The sequence below is a fragment of the Caloenas nicobarica genome, chromosome 5 (genome assembly GCF_036013445.1).
Source record: "Caloenas nicobarica isolate bCalNic1 chromosome 5, bCalNic1.hap1, whole genome shotgun sequence".
Classification (NCBI taxonomy): domain Eukaryota; kingdom Metazoa; phylum Chordata; class Aves; order Columbiformes; family Columbidae; genus Caloenas; species Caloenas nicobarica.
This window is the reverse complement of record NC_088249.1, coordinates 42,368,435-42,386,751: the sequence shown is the minus strand read 5'-3', so window position 1 is coordinate 42,386,751 and position 18,317 is coordinate 42,368,435. Positions and strand designations below refer to the sequence as shown.

General features: G+C 45.2%; 2 protein-coding genes across 3 annotated transcripts in view; both read right to left on the bottom strand.

Annotated features, from left to right (window-relative positions):
* Positions 1 to 654, bottom strand: part of MADD (MAP kinase activating death domain) — a 75,748-nt gene extending 75,094 nt beyond the window's left edge. The window contains exon 1 of the mRNA XM_065635761.1: positions 597 to 654. The gene's annotated coding sequence lies outside the window, so the exon portion shown is untranslated. The remainder of the gene's footprint in view (positions 1 to 596) is intronic.
* Positions 655 to 2,791: 2,137 nt separating this feature from the next.
* Positions 2,792 to 18,317, bottom strand: part of NR1H3 (nuclear receptor subfamily 1 group H member 3) — a 30,336-nt gene continuing 14,810 nt past the window's right edge. For both annotated transcript variants that reach the window (XM_065637102.1, XM_065637103.1), the window contains exons 2-9: positions 14,527 to 14,774; positions 11,333 to 11,599; positions 8,327 to 8,535; positions 7,897 to 8,076; positions 7,358 to 7,457; positions 6,045 to 6,158; positions 5,098 to 5,192; positions 2,792 to 4,689 (exon numbers count right to left, since the gene is read on the bottom strand). In XM_065637102.1, the coding sequence (XP_065493174.1) occupies positions 4,543 to 4,689; positions 5,098 to 5,192; positions 6,045 to 6,158; positions 7,358 to 7,457; positions 7,897 to 8,076; positions 8,327 to 8,535; positions 11,333 to 11,599; positions 14,527 to 14,644 (1,230 nt within the window). In that variant the 5' untranslated portion in view covers positions 14,645 to 14,774 and the 3' untranslated portion in view covers positions 2,792 to 4,542. The remainder of the gene's footprint in view (positions 4,690 to 5,097; positions 5,193 to 6,044; positions 6,159 to 7,357; positions 7,458 to 7,896; positions 8,077 to 8,326; positions 8,536 to 11,332; positions 11,600 to 14,526; positions 14,775 to 18,317) is intronic.

Below are 18,317 nucleotides of genomic sequence, written 5' to 3'. Positions count from 1 at the left end.
CGGGCAGGGAGCCGGGCGGAGCTGCCGGGCCCGGCCCTGCCCGCGGGGCGCCCCGCGCCCTCGCACCCGCCGCGGGCCGAGCCCCCACCCTGCCCGGGCCGCCCCCCCGGGCCCCCGCTCCGCTGGGAACCCGCAAGCGACCCCCCAGGGGCTGCCGCCCGGGGAGCGCTCCGCCAGCGGCGGGCTGCCGGCACAGCCCCGCGGCGACAGCCCGGAGCGGCCGCGCCGCACAACCGGCCACGGGGCCGAGCGCACCCCGGAGCCAGAGCCCCGGGAGAATAAAGCAGCGCCCGGCCGGCCCCGCTCCCCGGAGCAGCGGGCCGCCGCCTCTGCCGCTCCCGCAGTGACCTTGAGGAGCGGCTCGCCTGTACCGAGCATCACCTCCGCGCCCGGCCGGGCGGCTGCGGCAAAGCCAGAGGCGGGCGGGGGGCCCCCACCGCCAGCTGTCCGGGTGCGGATCGCCGCCCGCAGCGCCGGCCGGCCGGGCTCCGCGCTCCCCTGCGCGACCCGCGCGTAGCGGCGCTGGGGCCGCCCCCGCGCTCCGGACACGCGGGCACACGCACCGCGCCCCCCGCACGGCCGCGCGCCCCGCTCACCTGCCCCGCGCCGCCGCCCCCCCGCGCCGCTCTGCGCCGCACGGCCAGTTCCGCATCGAGCGCCAGGAGCGGGACGCGCCACCGCCACCCGCAGGGAGGGAGGAGCGGAGCGAACCACTCGCACGGACGGGCGGGGGGAGCCACCCCACCGGCCTCCCGCAGGGGGGCGCTGCAGCTGACGCAGGCGCGGGAGGGCGGCGCGCAGCCCAGGCCCGCCCCGGCCTCTGCCGCCAGCGCGGGGCCCGCCGCCCCGCCGAGGGCAGGAGGGAGGAAGGCTGCGCACACAGCTCTGCGGACGGGGCTGCGTCCGGGCCGAGGTGGGTGAGGAGGCCCTGGCTTCTGCGATTCTAACATTTCTGCCACACGAAGCGCCGGATTACTGCTCCCTAAGCTCGGCCTGTGGAGCAGAAGGTGAGGCCTCGCCGCAAAGCCTGGCTCAAGGCAAGCAAGGGCAGCGAGGATAAGGAAATGCCGCCTTACAAGGAGGAGATCCAGCGCCGTGCACTTTCACCCCGTGTGTACTGAGCTACTTACTAATTTGCTACTGGCTTCATAAGATTACAAGAGAATTTGGTTATAAAAAGCTTGACATACAGCTTTTTAGTGAACTCCAAGCTCCTATAAACCAGTACACTGCACAACCATATCCATTTATTAACAAAACCGAAATTACTAAAAGTTGAACCAGAAGTACTCCAAGTATCCCAATGGTTTAAAAAAAAAAAAAAAAAAGGTGCAAAATGGTGAAATACTTTCTTTGATACTCCACGTCTATACTCTCGTGCATTGTGGAGGAATGGGTATTTCAGAAATACACCCATCTTTTCTTCCTCCTCCTGTTGATCTGAATATTGTGAAAAAAAATATAGCTGTTGCATAAGGGTCAAGCCAACAGGGAACACTGCCCGAGATTGTAGTTCAAGCACCCCATGATTTCTGCAGAGGCAAAATTAGAAGTAATTTCAGACAGAGAGGGTACAGAGACTCAGAGCAGCAGGACTGAGTCTCAAGCCTAGGTAGCATTTTGCAAATACAAAAGTACAAAGGACCACTGATCTCAAGAAAAGTTCTTCCCCCACACCTGGCTTACTTGAGCTCCCTGGGATAAACTGGGAAACTGCTAGAGAACTAAAAACTGTACTGATTTGCACTTGCAAAAAAAAATGTGAACATGAATATGTAAACAAGGAACTTATATTTGATTACATGATAATGAAAAGGGATGGAGAAGCAAGAGGCAAGGAAAATCACCATTTTCACCACTGCCATCAACAGCAGCAACATGGGTTGTACCTTGAAAATTATTCAAAATTACATGCATTTATTCTCTTCAAATTAATAAAAATGAGATGCAGCTCAAAATGAAGAAAATGAATGTAAAAATGAAACTGCACCTTCATTACCATTGCCTCTGACTGCTGACAGCCTCATCTTTAGTAAATCCTTGGAGGAGGGCCCAGCCACCCTCTAATCCACCCAGGCCTGGCTTGAACTCTTGAGCTTTGCTCATTATTTTCCACCTCATACCCTGCTGCAGCCTCCTATAAGCCTATTCCTGTTCCCCCTTCCTCTGGTTTAGTAGTTTCCAATTTAAATTTTATAACTCTAACACAGGAGCTTCAGCAGAACAGCATGTGGCATGGAGCCTTGCTGAACTGACAACTGCTTTCCTTTCCCATTGCAGCAGAGGATCTTCCCGTGCTGAGTGTGCTCATGCTGCACAGCTCTGCTTCTCCTGTGCTGATCATTCCTCCTGTATTCATGCATCATCAGCTGGGATCCTGCTGAAATCCACTCAACAGCCAGGGGCGCACTGGACTCCCATTTCAATTTTGGCAAGCCACGATATGCAGAAAATGGAGTAGAGCACATGGAATAAAAGGGTTAAATTCTGAATGTAGTTGTACAAATCAAGGTGAGGTATGTATAGATAATTCATGGTCTTCATGACATGCACTTAAATCCACTTCACCTCTTTGCCAGCTCTGGCACAGAGCAAGGTGCATACCAAGCTAAAGACCTCATACTAGACCCAAAGAAACTGCCTGTGGTTGCACTGCTATTTCTTTTTCACCACTTCTTGCTTCTCCCCAACCTATATAGTCACTTTCATATCAGCTTTGAGCTTGTTACATCAAGGACTTATTATACCCTCCTCCAGTCTAATGACAGCACAGAGAACATCAAAATCCTGTATTAGGCTTTATTCTTTTATATAAACATTAACATTTCTCAAACAGATTAGTTAAAAATACAGATTTAAACAAGAATTTTTGCAATTGCAATGAGTTATAAAAAACAACTGATTATTTTACAGATTGTTACAAGTGCTTTACAAAGGTGCAGAGTGAAGGCCAGTGGCAGGGGACCAACCTCAAGTGCAAAATGGACACAATACCCTCACCACGGGCATAGCGCTCAGATACACAGCCAAAAAAGAAAAAAAAAAAAAAAAAAAAAAAGAGCCATGTGAACCTAGGCTCTTGGGATGCTCACCGGGCAAGCAAACATAGACCCCTACGACAGAGAAGACTCATGAGACCAAGCTACCAGGATCCTTAAGGTTACATCTCCAAGATCAGCCGTAAGATGTTGTTTCTTGGAAAATAAGGAACATGTTTTACAACAGTATATTCTGTCAGACAAAATATTGCTGTAAACCCTAGAATACTTACGGATGTGGATACTTAAGAACTTGGGGCATAAATCCAGTGTGGATCTCACAGTGCCCAAAGTGAAGAAAGGATACAAGACCCAAGTGTCCTTCTAAAGCCAAAGGCTTTCCTCATACAGGAGGGACCTCCATGACCATCACAAAAACCTTGAGCAAGTACCTTGGAAAGACTTTGGCAAAAGGAAGAAGACGCAAGTGGATCTGGTTACACTCAGTATTCCTGCAGCCCATGATCTGAGAGTTGTGCAGCCCAAAGCTTATGCAATGCCCACATATTCCATTAAGTGCAGTGTGTCCTCTCCTTGGCCAATACATCTTCACACCCACCTTGGAACACATGCCACATGCTCCAAATTCTTGGATGTTTTTGAGATCCTTCCACCACACCTACCTAGCCTAGGTACCAGTCCTTCCCACCTATCTTTCTATTCCACCCCTAAGGATAAAATCTATGCCCTGATTCATTTTGAACTATGGTTTTCCAGCTGCTAGCATATCAAAGTGAACTGGCTGAGAACCACCATGAGATAAAACTGTGATGTATTACATTTAAAAATCCACTAATTTATGCCTGACCTCTTTCTGATGTACAAATGTTCCCTACCCAGGGGACCTCCCTGTTAGACAAAGGGCACTACACATTAGAGGAATCCCTTCTCCAAAGGAGGGCCAGAATGAAAGGGCAGCTCTAGAGATGAAGTCTCATAATGAAGAAATACCAGTTACTTCTCTTGGAATTGTTGTAAAGGGCAGCACATATAAGAGATTTTATTTATAGGAAACCCAGTGAAATCCCCAGAACATCCACATTGACTTCCCTGAGCTCCTCAGATCCAGGTACACTGGGGACCCTGCAGAAGCCTTTTGAGCTGGGTTACTCTCAATAGAGAGGGTTTGGCAAGTTCCTGCAAATTCATTTTCATGATCAACAAGAGAGGAGAGGATCAATGGGAAAACCCTCAGGACATGCTTAGAGAAAAGAAAGACTGAATAAAGAGGGAGGGATGGGGGGGAAGGTCTTAATTTCTACTCTTTTCCGATGTTTCACGTTATTCCTTTGGGGTATGGGCACTACATCGAAACAAACCCCCCATCAGATCTACTCTAGCTGCCTTCTGCATCATCTCATGACAATGTTGAAACCCCAGGCTCATCACTCCCTGCACTGCCTGGCCCAGAGTTCAGTGCTTTGGAGAGGGGAGGCTGGCTTCTCATTAGCGAAGGCTGGGAGATGGCATTATGTCAGCATGTCAGTGCCCTGGGAACATGCGGTCACTCATGCACATCCCAGATTTCTGAGAGCAGGGGAGGGAGTTTCTTGTCCTGCAGCCGAAGGGCAAACACCTGTTCAGAGTGGACACTACTTAGTGTCCGAAGACTGACCAGCTTCATTAACATCCGTGGAAACATCAGGCGGTCCTGCAGGGTCAGACAAACAGACAGCTGTTAGTAAATTTGCACTAAAACTTTGGGTTTTTTTTTTAAAAAAACACCCAACTTACCACACTAGATGATGCATTGTAACCACAATCCTGATTTCTCTCAAAGCCAGCATTCTCCAGGAGCATGGAAGAACACAAATACTAAACTATGTCCAAGACTCCAGGCTTTCCATGCTGGCTAAACTATGGAACATGATATAGGAGAGCAGGCTGTGACAGCTCACAAATCTCACATTTACAATTGCTGCCAAACAGCCACAGAAGGGAAGAGCATGACAGTACAGGCAGCAAGAGACCTGTTACAGACAACGTTGCAGGAACTGTGCCTGCACAAACAGAAAATCAGTTTACATCATTGTTGGGGATGTTCTGGTCAGGCACTTACATTTGGTCTGTTGATGCAAATGTAAGAATGAAGAGCTTCCACATAGGTGTGCTGCAGCCTTTCCACCAGGGACTGGTCCTGCACATTCGGTCGGTCTGCCAGAAAGCAGGTTAGAAGTGAGCAGATTACCACAGGCAGCTTCACTGGACTTGGCATCCCTGCCTCGCCCCAGTTCCTCAGTATGGTCTCTCCCCAAAATCTCATCTAGCATTCACGCAGCACAGCTGGGAGTCACCCGTGACTGCAGCAGCTACATCAGTTTTCTGTAACTGCTCTTTCTCAGTCATGTCTACTGCACATGGGGAGTCTGATCAGACTCATACAGAGGTGGAAGGTTAGAGAGACCAAACAGCACTACCTAATGTGTTTGGTCTCACATTCCTGTCCCAGTGAAGATAGGAAGCTGCCCATTCAGGAGGGAATGGGAAAGTCTCTCCAGCAGTTGAGCCAGTTAGAAAACAGGAACAAAGAAAAAACAAAACAAAACAACACAACAAAACTTTCAGGTCACAAGACAGAAACAGAAGTAGAGAGTAGAGGTTTCTTTGCAAAGCTCTGTCCTGGCCCAGAGCCATACCAGTGTCACCTCCAGAGGATCTTCACTTGACCACTAGATGTCACACGTGCTGCGTGACCCACATCACACCAGAGAAGTGCCAAGTACATGAAGGGGATGGGAAAATAGCAATTGCTAAATGAGGAAAGTAAATATTGGCTACTTTTTCTATATACTTTTCCAGCAGTAGGGAATCTGATTTGCTCTGGAGGCAGCACTAGGAAATTCAGAATATAATGAATACCCCAAGCAGAAGTAGTAATACACTCCCTTTGTTACTAGACCCTATACACCCTCTATTACTCATTTTCAGCTTGTGACCTTCTTTAATTCTACTTTCTTTGCCCTCTGACTCACTGCTGCAGCTCTTCAGATCTCCGCGGCTGTTTACCTGCAGAGAAAATGTTGATGGCGATTAAAAGTGCATATTCAGCATCATTGAGCTGTAGCTCATTCATTCCCTTTGAGAACTCAAAGATGGGGTTAATGAACTCAAACTGCAGACCTGCAATGAACAGAAGAGAACAAGGTGAGGCAGTGACAATGGTCTCCTCTCTCTCTCCCTCCCTCTCACAGAATAAGCTGCCAGAAACCCACCGCAGTACACCAGAGAGTGGGAAGGACAGGCAGGGAAAACCCCTTACATTATGTTTTAAGTGTGACTGAAACCTCTCTTTACATCCTGCCACTGCTGGTGAGCACCAACAATAGTGGCTGAGGAGCTGGACTCCAAGTGTAAAGTGTTGCTATTTCTGGGTTTTCTTAGAGCCTTAAATGCCCCACAGCACTGTCACATCAGGTCTCTTTGTGCTATGTGTCAAATGATCATGCCGAAAACTCTAGGCCTTTCCCCCAAAACAGCAAAAGTCTCTAATTTCCTGCAGTACAACTGCATCAGAGAAGGATGAACAAGATGGACGGAATCCTTCTGGCTACCTGCTTTTTGCCTTCCTAATAAAAGGCTATCAGGAAGAGCAAAGGGAAAAGTTATATATAAAAGCCACCTCAAGTATAAATGGTTAAATAGCTACCTAGCTACCCAAGGAATTAAAAAAAAAAAAAGAAGAAAAAAAAAAAAATCACATGAAGGGCAGCCAAAGTCTTATTTTCAGAACTGACGAAGCTACATACTTCCTGTTACTTCATCTGAAATTACAGCTACTCATTGCTCCTGGAAAAAGAGACTTCAGAAATCACATCACCACAGACCATCATATACTGAGCTGATAACACTTCTAAAGCACTCTGCGGTGATCTTCAGTGCACAGTATAGACTTCATATCAAATGCAATGTAATCACACTAATGCCATCACTCAGAGCATGCATCTAGATCAGCAAGATATACTTGCAAAGGAGAGAAGACTGGGGTTTGATTTGTTGTGATCTGATACCAGCAAGGAAGTTGATGCCAGCTAGTAGCCCTAAGTGCACTCTTACAGCAAGATTTTCATGCTGTAAGAGTTCAAATTTTCCAAAGCAAGTTCATACCTAAAAAAACCAAAAATGAACTGAGCTAGTATCACGTGTTAAAAGGGAAAAAAAAAAGTTCTAGGGCTATCGGTCTGGTCCAGTCTGGTTCTGTTCTAAACTTCTCAGCTGATTTCAGCTTTAAGGCCCCACATACTATGTCTAGCAGTCCATATTAAAAAGGAAAAAGATGAAAAGGACACAGGGAAGGAAGAAACACCTGTCTAATGCACCACCTGCTTTGGCGAAGTCATCCCGATTATAGCTCAGGTCCTTAAGAAAGGTGATGCTCTCAATCTCTGGATTGTAGCGCCGAGATGTCTCCAACAACATCACCTGAAACCAGAAATAGATATACTTGATTTGAAAACAGGAAAGAACATTACAACATTGATAATTTGCTGAGTGTTAGAGCATCTCTGAAAACACAAAACCAAACAAAACGCACACATACCACACACCCCAAAAACTCCAAACAAACAAACAAACAAACACTCGCCAAGCAGTTTCTCTCAGAGTGCTTAAAAGTTCCAAGGTAAATTCTGCTGCATCCATTGCAGTGCCTGCTTCTGGGAAGGCGGAAATACCCGCTTGCCACTACCAAGGCTCTTGTCTCATTCTTCTCCATGGTGCTTTTCCAGTACAGCCTGGCACTGCAGTAATGGTCCCATAGCTAAGGTCCTTCAGCCTGCCATCCCAAAACCCATTCTCTGGGTGGGTACTCCAAATTCTTTCATCTCTGCTACTACATGTTGTGGTGGAACAAAACTCTCACCTCTATGGTAGATGTCTTCAATAAAGCGATCTGGTCTTCCCTGGTGAGCTCCAGGAAGCCAGGTAGTTGCTTGGCAAAGTCCACAATCTCTTGCACAGAGATAATTGCAAGTTCTGTAAAGTGAGCGAAACGCTGCTGCCTTGCTTCACGGTTATTAGGGTCAGGAACTTGGGGCCATGGCTGTGGGAATGAGACAAGACAGCATTTATAAGTGAAAGATGGAGCCAGGGCAGAAAGATGAGAAGATGAAGTGAACAGAGAAAGAAAATGAGACACATTGGAACATCATCTTTTGCTATTCTTTACACAACTTCGAGCCACAGATGTAATGCCTAAAGTATCTCTTGCTCTCCCAAATAATTTACCCGCAACCCCAGCTCCCCAAACTTCACTTTTTTTTTTGGGGGGGGTACACTGGTAGAGTTTTTACCGTCACTTTGAGCCTGTCTGTGAATGAGCGCTGGTTGCACTGCTGCTGAGCGGCCACAAGCTTTTCTATCATGCTCAACTGTTCAGGCGTCAGTTCGTGGGAAGGGCTTGGTGGATTTAGAGGGTTTGGACGCACCACGACTGTCCGAGCCTGATCATCTTCCTGCTTCTTCAGTTTTTTCAGTCGGATCTGTTCTTCAGACAAAACATCTAAAGCAGGAATAGCCAGAGATCAATCACGGCACAGGAGCACACTGGAAACCACAACTAAACACAGAGCAACATGCTGTGGATGGAGAGGCAGAGATCACAGCTGCCTGTATGTAGTATATCAGAGTGTACACCAACACACACAGTGATACTTATCGTTTGTTTCTTCCTCTTTTCCCCACTAAAGTTGTTCCATTGCCTTTCTTTTAATCACACCGACATACAAATTGTTCAAAAAGGACAGATGCTCCCTTCATGATGCACTGCAGATCTCAGAAAGACAACAGCAACTTTCCCCATTGAGCAATTTCCCAAAATGTCACGTTATAACATTCCAACAGGTGCTCTCTTCACATGCCATGGCATGTCCATTGTGTTTTATATCTGTTGTATCTTTTTCTGATGTTGCTAAATTAACAGCTTGTGTCATTTCATCTTCCTCTTGAGAGGTCAGAGTCAGTACTGGATGGCGTTCAAGAGTGAAAGAACAATTCTCTACACAGCCCATCTGCAACAGACTGTAGAGTACTAACATACCACAAGGTGAATAACAAAAGAAAAGCTTTGCACAAAATGTACAGAGGACTGCAAGACCTTCAGGAGTAGGGCTAGACGTCTTCTTCAGTCACAAAGACACAGGATATGCCATTTAGATGTACTGTTGTAAGGAATAAAACAACTCAAAGGTCTGTGTTGTGAAAAATATGACTGGACCAACTGCTCATCAGTTAATTTACAGACAAAAACCTGTTAACAGCCTGTAACTATGTTAACTGAAGAATTCACTGATTTCAACGTAGAGGAGGTTTGTTGTTTTTTTGAAGTCAAAGCTGCCAAAACTATCTGCAAGCTGCATCCAAAAAAAGGAAACCACCACACGTACCTGGATTCAAGGATTATCTTCAAAAGAATCACCTTATCAGTTAGTGATGAATAAACGAAAAGCAGAAAATGACTGATTGGAAAAGAAACAATATCTTCAGGAACAAAGATCAAAAAAGTAAACCTTGACTTCGCAAACAAGATTTGAAGAGTGCTGAAAGCTTCTTTGGCCATGTTTTATGCACAGGTAACAAGGAAACATGGCTGCTGCACGGGAAGGCAGCTCCAAAGCTGAGCAAGTACATACTTGCACTTTTCAAAAGAATCACATTAAACAAGACGACAAGAAATGGAAAACTACTGTGAAAGCATTCTGAAATGGACAGTCCACAGGACTTGAGGGAAAGACAAAGAGCACAGCACTTTGAAGCTGAGGGTAACCTTTATCCCTGACTTCCAACAGGGGGGATGCATGCTCAGGTGCACACACACAAAAAATTACAATTCTAACAGCAAAGACGCTCAATATAATTACTAAATTAAGGGGTATCTGTAAGACTAGAGAATGCTAGTCACAGTGTTAGTTTAAGGAGAGAAGTAATTGATCCAAGCAATTTCAGTCCCTCATCTTGGAACACAGAGGCACAAAGAATTCATAGCAATGTAACAAGTTACCAGATGCTACCAAATCCTGAAAACTGCCTATGGGCAAGCTTCTATACTATGCTAAATTCAAAGCAATCTAAGTTAGTCAGTTTGCCATGAAGGAATTATTTATTTAACCTCATGGTTCACAGTGGTTTAAGAACAACAAACTGGCTATAAATAACTTCAGTCTGGGAATTAGAAGAATGTTTCCAACAATTAGTAGAGGGAAGTTCTGGAACGACCTTCCAAGTGAAACAGCTGGAGGAAAAAGGTCTCAATTTCTTTCAAGATTAACAAGGCAAATTTGCAGTGGGGATTCAACTTAAGACAATGAGTAGATGCAGAAACGCATTGAGGCTCTCTAGTATTTACCTGCAACAGGAGAGTAGCAATGTGGACCAGTAGCCTTGCTACATAGCTTTTCAAATACATCTGTTTTGTAGCTCTCAGGAGCAGGGAGAAATGGGGCAAAGACAGCACAGGTAATGCTGATACGAACTAGCATGACAAAGATACCGATTACATATATTAGGTGTGCCGTGTTTCATGTTGAAAAAACTGAACAGCATGTTTTCTTCGGGCAGCTCAGTGGAGATGTTTCCAAAATACCTTCTGTTCCTCACTGTTGTGGGTGCTGGATGTCAGGAAAGGAGACTTCACACAGATTTAACATTAACCGAGCACCCATTCAGTCAGTTTTGTCCAGCAAAGGGAAGAAACCTAGATGCGTTGGCAGAGTAAGGCTGTTCCTCATATGTGAGCAGGAACATTGTTGAATATTCAGAAAAAGCAGCCTTAAGGCTTGTGTAAGAAAAATACCAGAGTTCACTAAAGGGAGCAGTGAGATCGGGTCTGTACAAACACAGCTGCAGGACTGTGGTACTACCCTTGACCTCTGTCACAAGCTCACTGTATGAGGCAAAGGAAAGTGCCTGTTCAAGGAGCACGGTGAACAACCTTGCAGTCTCGATCACAAGACAGATTGAAGCCTGAGTTTACGGATAACATGTAAGTCTTAGTTGAGAGTCTTTCCTCTGATGTCTCATCCCACGAGACCTTACAAAACAGCATGTTCAAGGAATACAGCAGGGCTGGGGCCCTCAGCACACCGGTGCACACTAACAGCCTCACCTCTCCTCACGTGACCCCTGCTAAGCTCTCAGTGACTTCCCACACACATTCCGCAGGCAGCCTGCGTGGCTCACGTGTGACCCCCAAGCACTCGCACTGACCCCCCTCTTCCTTGCGCCCATCGTCCCCCCACCCGCCCCACACACCTCCAGTCCCAGCGCCACGGTGCTCCCACCAGCACCATTTCTGCACTCACACTGCTCCCGCATGCCCGCCTCCTGGCACTTGCGCAGCCGGCACTCCTGACACTTGCGACGCATGTACATGTCCATCTCACACTTGCCACCGTTCTTGCAGACGTACTGTGCGCCCTTGATGACACTGCGGCGGAAGAAGCCCTTGCAGCCTTCACAGCTCAGCACGTTGTAGTGGAAGCCCGAGGCCTTGTCCCCACACACGCTGCACACTTCATTTCCCAGCATCTTAGGGGCTGGGCCCTTCTTCCGCTTCAGAGGAGGATTTTCTACCGAAATGAACAGTACCAAGGAAAGGGAAGGGGGGGGCCGGGGCGGGGAAAAAAAAAAGAACAACCCACACATATGAGGGAAGCATGGTGTTTGCAGCTGACCGCCCCATTCCTTACATCTTCACTCAAACCCACTATCTGCCAAACACATGGATGAAAAGATCAAGTATTCCATTTCACAGGCTCCCCTTCTGGGCAAGCATATCTTCTGCAAACCAACTACTGACATAATCCAAACAGTTACACCACAACTATACAAGCAGATATAGCTTCGTGCTTGTTCCCCTCCAAAACAGGGTCAAAGAGCTAAAACACACTCAGGCCAGATGTTCTTCTGCACTTTCCATCAGCAGGAGTGATAGTTAAGTTACCAATGTGAGAAATAGCTGCAAAAAAAGTTGAGCTAAAATCCAAGACTGTGCAGAAAGTAATTTTCTTCAGAATTCAACTCTGATTCTCTTCTATTTTCTCTGCCATATGCACAAGGATAAGGAAAAATGGTTCAGCAGTCAAATAGTGACAGAAAACGAGTGCTGAAACTGTGACCCTACAAAAAGCAGACAGAGTAGGCAATCCCTGTAACACTTGAGGAAATCGTCAAAATAACAAAACAGCAACTTTGTGAAGTTAGGGGCAATAAGCATGCAAGCAGCACACTGCACAAGCTCTGTGGATCTCTGGAACTCTGACACCACCATTTCTTCTTCAAGAAGAGTGTGCCCCACTCCTAAAACTGAAGCACTCTCACACTGACAGTTCATTTGCTAAACCTTGTTATTCCATCTGAAGCACAGAGCCTTCACTACTGCCTCACTTTTCAGATGGTCTTGTGCAGAAGATCCCAGTTCTTCCTATATCATTCTGACAGATCTTAATCTTGTCACTGGATGTGCATTCTGAAACATCTTCGGTCTACTCCAATGCATCTGACCTTAAGCATTCCGGCCAAATGCTTGCCAATGTTATTTGTGCATTCCCTCCCTATTAGCCATCTCTCTTTTTATTCCATTTAATTGTAGCCATGTAGACATCTCACATGTCCTTCTGCACAGCTCACAGTGCAAGTATTTTTCTGTATGTCAGATATTATAGATTCTTCTATAGCAGTTGTTCATAAAGATTACAAACAGTATGTCTTCATAAGTATCCAGATTATGTTTAGATATGCCTGGAAAGCCTTTACACCGGAGTTAATTCATAGGGATTGGTTTGCAGAACAAGGCTGCTGCATTTCCTGATCAGCTTCAGGGTTACAACAGCATGTCTCATTTTTGTACACAGGGTTTTAATAATGCTATCTGTACTCTCGGTTATGCTTACTATTCTGCTCAAGCTCCTGAAATGGCAAACAGTTTTAGGTCAGTCTCAGAAATTATTATTAGTGTTCTTCACTACATATTGGTTTTCACAGTCTTAAGTGTCTTGGTGTTGATTTTCAATCTCATTGACTTTACAGAGGTCTGGAGGTCACTCATTTTGGCCTGCACTTCTCATTGCAGATGGGACAGCAGGCAAATGTCATCAGAAAGGTTAAGTTTCTGATATTCCCCCATCTTGTTCTGCTATATTTCTCTTCACATAATCTATTACCAAGAAGAAATTATGCAATGCCTACAGTTATTTCAAATTACCTAGTCTGCCATTGTATATATATTAACTGTTATAATAACTTTGCAGAAGCCTCAAATGATGTCCCTATGGTTCTGAGGGACAGCAGAGTAAATTCAATAATTTCCACAAGATGGATCTGCCCATCTTGTGGATTTCTTAGCTGTCTTTAAAAAATTACATAAGGTCTGATTACCATTCCTATGACTGTTTTATTGAGACAGATAGGCTTATTCTTTGATCTATGCAAATTAATTTCCATTTTTGAAGACTAACCATTTCAGTCATGTAGCTCATTTTCTGTAGTCAAAGATAAGAGAAATAATTTGAGACATATCAAGAGTGAATGCCATCTGCACACCTTTAGCTCTCATCAGGGTCCCCCTTCTTTGGTAGGTCTCCTACTTAATTTTTTTTTCTTGCATTTCTGTAAGGCATTTATCAATTGTTTTATTTTCCTGTCCTCAAATCTGTTTATTGAGTAATATCTCTCCACCATTCAATTACCCTCTTTGCCTCTACTCCACTGATAAGCCCTAGTTCAATGTTCAGATCACCTCTCCTTTTTATATCAGGGATTGCTCATTGCCTCGCTGTTCAAAAAATACATTTATTGGTCATATTTTCATTAAGTTGCTAATACTATGCCAGACACCTCACTTGTGTTTTAGTTTTTTTCCTATTACCTGTCCAGAGATGTTACACTATATCTTCTTACAGTTTGGAAGTGGAGGATTGTGTCTGTCAGCAACAACTGTAACTGCAAAATCTCAATTCTATTTCTTGATACTCTTCTAACCTCAGTTATATGTGGCAGGTTGCTTTAAGTTTGATTCTGCTACCTGTCTTTTATGCCATGTAGCTTCAAAATATCGTGGCACAATATGCTTCATTATTGTGGATATACACATCCCAGAAAAAGAAATGCGTACAAGAAATTTCTACTGTCTTTCCATTATATGGAGCTGCAAGAACCTATCACTTCTTTGCATCGCTAACCCTTGCTGGATTGTTGCCTAGTAGTAAAGCTTTATTGTTCAGCAGCTTTTGATAAGGCTAATAAAAATAAATCAATTTTACTGCCACAGACTTAGCCTCTAGAAGGTCAAATAGGCAAAATATTCAACACATTTAGCACCTGGATAAACCCAGTCATCTTCAACTATCAATAACTGATTCTATTCTTAGACACTCTCCCTGGGAGCCTCAAGCACAGCAGAACTTGCCCTAAAATTTTGCCAGCTATCAATTCTGCTTGCAGCTGAAAGAATGGAAAGCCTTTAGCTTGCACGGATTTAGTAAGGATTTTTCCATACCTGCAGGCTCAGGGGGGTTCTCTGAGCCAGGGAAGAGCGAAAGCCCTTCCTCCTCCATCTCAAATACACTTGCCACCCTCTTCCCATGATCCTGTGTGCTGAGTTGAGTGGGACCCATGGAGGCCACACAGGAAAGGCTCGCTATAATGTCATCGCTGCAGCATTGTTACTGCCGAGCAAGGGGCTGCAGGTGTCTTTCTTCAAGGTCTTTATTTTCTCTCTGCTACTGAAAGTCAGAAAAGAAGTACCTGTGGAAAAAAAAAAAAAACACACACAAAAAAACCCCAGATGCAAAAGAGGCAAGAGTTTAACTACTGAAGCTATTAACTCCCAAAATCTATAACAAGCTGCATCACAAGCAACCTTCAAGATTGTTTCCTTATTAAAAGGGACAAATAACTGTTTTATCAATATTTATTCTCTTGAAACACAATATTTTAACAAACCGTGCCTAAAGGTACAAGATTAGCCCATGCAGGTGCAAAACTGTCTTTTTATTGCAAACATATTTATCAAAGCGGGAGAAGTCTCCATTACTGCTAACACCACCAGGCGACTTCAGCCCTGACCTCTCCAAGTGTATACAAAGGAAATTCCAGACTTTACAACCAGTGGCCTTTGTTAAAGCTTCCAGTAACAAACAGCTCATTGCTGCCAGCTGCCCTGCATTTTGTGGCATGTCCTGCAGAGTACACAAAAAATTGTATACGACAATTGTGGCACAATTTAGCAAAGACTATAAAACATCAGCTTTCCCAAAGGCTGTGCCAAAGATCAATGATGTACCAAAGACAAGGATGACAAATCGTACCCTCACCTACAGCAACAAATTGAAAGCTGACATCATACTTATGGGAAATGACCATTACACCACCCTCAGGAAATAAGATTCACCACCAGCCTTCTGAGGATACCCTTTTCTGGAACCTGAAAAACATACTGAAAAGTATCTTTATTATACAGCACTACCACAGCTACAGAATCTGAAGCTGGAAATCAAATCCAATCACCTTCTCCAAAAAGGCCTGCCTGCACAAAGAAGGCCTTACTGGTTTGATTGCACAAACTTAGTGAAATTGATGCAAACTGCTAATGCAAACACCTCTAATCTGATTGGACGTGCATTTGATCAGTTGATCTTAACTCAGTGATTTACCAATGCAAGCTAAAGGGATTAACTGATTTAAAAAGCAACTACGTTAAAGGCCTGTACCAGTTTAACTTGAGTGATTGAGTTCAAGGCTGGAAGCCTGCCACTCCCTAAGAAATCCAGGTGACAGAAAGCTGTGCAGCAGCCCAGATACAAAAGCCCCAAGTGCGCAGGTGCCTCACACATTGCAGTGCTGGCTGGGAAGAGGCAAGAGGAGCACAGTCCCAAGTTGCTTCTTCCCTCCTGGGTATTTGGACCAGATCATGCAACTTTTCTTAGAATGCCAAAGGCAAAGATGAAAGCAATTCTTCCAGAAACCAGCCCCCCTCCCAGTACTCCGAAACAAACCAGTCATCAAGTATAAATGCAGTCATATTGTCAAGGCTGCTGAGCTCCTGCCATCTCCCATTACACTGTGACAGATAATAGATGCACGTGTTCAAAACCACAGGGCACATCATGTGATCTTTGTAAACAGCCTCAGACTGTATATTTGGAGCTCACTCCCCTTTGGTACACACAGCCACTGAACCACCAGAGAAACAGGCTATCTAGGATAAAAGCAGCAGCAGCAAATACGAAACTCAAAGCCAGAGAAAGGAAGAAGAGCTACTGTGGGAGACTACAACCTAGCTGTATGTAGCTGATGTGATTTGCAACAAATTCAAAGAGACTCACAGTCCTCAAAGGAACATGGCTACCACAAGCAACTTTCCTTTTTTAAAAAAGTCTCCACAGTAAATCCTGCAGCAACTGAAAACCTTGTGGAGAGGCACAGATAATCAGATAGCGATAGGAACTTCACTGAAACAAACCCAAACCTGACTTGTATTCCTAGTCCCATGTAAGCTCCTCACCAGTGTTGGTATCAGTTGTCTCTGAACGTGTTTGAGCACGAAACAAGAAAGCTAAGTGTACTCCCTCGGTGCAACTCCACATTCCTTTAAACCACAGAGAAGACTCACTCAAACATTAGTTATTGTGCAGTATGAATCACCAGCAGCAGTACTGCAGTAATTTTTCAAAGGACGAGTTTGATCCCCCAGGTGAGGGACTGAGTGACAGTCCTCAGGCCCCACTGTCTTCAATTCAGTGACCCAGTCTTGCTGCAACCCAACCATGACCGCAATGTATTCCAAAAAGCAAAAGAGGAGGGTACGGCCTGATGGGATTTCAAAACGATGTCATTCACACAACCATGACTGACATTGCAAGAACGAAACTTGCTGTAAGCAGGACATCTGGAGCCCAAAGGGGAGTTTCTAAGAGACTACAGACTTCCTGGCAATGTCTGAGAAGTCTGCAGCTACCAACAAGGAGGGGGGTATAAATCTGTGGGCACACCCAGGACACGGTGAGGGGTAAGGCCGATCAGCCACTCTCTTCATGCTGTAAAACCAACCCACACGTTCCTACTTCGTGCACCAGCCTCCAGCCTTCCCAAAACAGAATGGGCCAGAGAGGCAAATCTTCTTGTCTTCTCTGTTCCTAAGACAGAGGATTTTTTAGTTTTGTAGATCCAGTAACAGCTGGAGGCTGTGGAAAACTGTCCAAACAGCAGCACTCTGGTGCTAAGAAATCTAAACTAGCATTTTCCCCACAAGCATGCGAGAGGCTGTATGACTAGGCCAGGGAGTTAGTTTTCACAGAAATACATGAGGATTGTTTTCAAATTGCTAAAAATCTTCTCGACTTTTACGCTAATAATCATGTTATTAGAGGCTCACATTTTCCTATTTGCACCACCACTTCAACTAAGAGTGTAGAAGGGTGATGCAAGCCATAACTGCAAGAAGGAACACTGCCTTCTTGACATAATCTGCTGTGCTGCCTCCCACCGTCTGTCTCAACTCTTGTCAGTTTTAGAAACCAGGACTGGCCAAGTGACAAAAGATGAAGCAATTACTTCTCTCTAACACAGCATCTGGAACAGAGGAACCTGATGTGCAGACATGCTCCAGTGAGGAAGTAGATATAAACGAAAGGCTAAGGGAAACAATTTTCTGCCAGCCCTTGCCACCTATGTCTCAAATGAGACACGAAACATTCCTGAAATGTGTCACCACCAGTTTCACTCTATTCCATTTCTTCCCTTTCCCTTTTTTTTCTGAGACAATGGAACAACTCAGATACCAATGGTCCCAAGTACTCTTGCAACAGAAAGTACTGGTAACAGAGACTAGAGATGGCAGCCCTGGCTCTCACACCAAGTGCCAGAAACATTCACCACTTCCTCCAGCAACAAGTTTCATCTCACCCCGTTCCCTCAGCTGAGTCCTCTTCCAAGCCCAGGTAAAGCACTTACGCACTCTTCTGGGAGTCTTTGATCTGACCTGTCATCAACAAGACACAAAGCTACAGAATATGTCTAGTTTCTGTCCCACATTCATCGAGAACAAGTAGAGATGGCATTGGGCAGCACAGCACACAAAGAAACCAAATGAGCCAGATGCAGTTACTGTGACACTTCTACTAAACAGGTCTGTCCTCTCCCTGGTGTTTCTTGTTTGGTGCTTTCTGTGAGAAGTTTAAGGATCAGGAACCAGACCAAGTATATCTCTGAAAAAAAACTGTACTGTAGAGTGCAGGAATAATCAGAGGAACAGCACAATGAGTCCTTTACCTCCAAATACTGAATGTT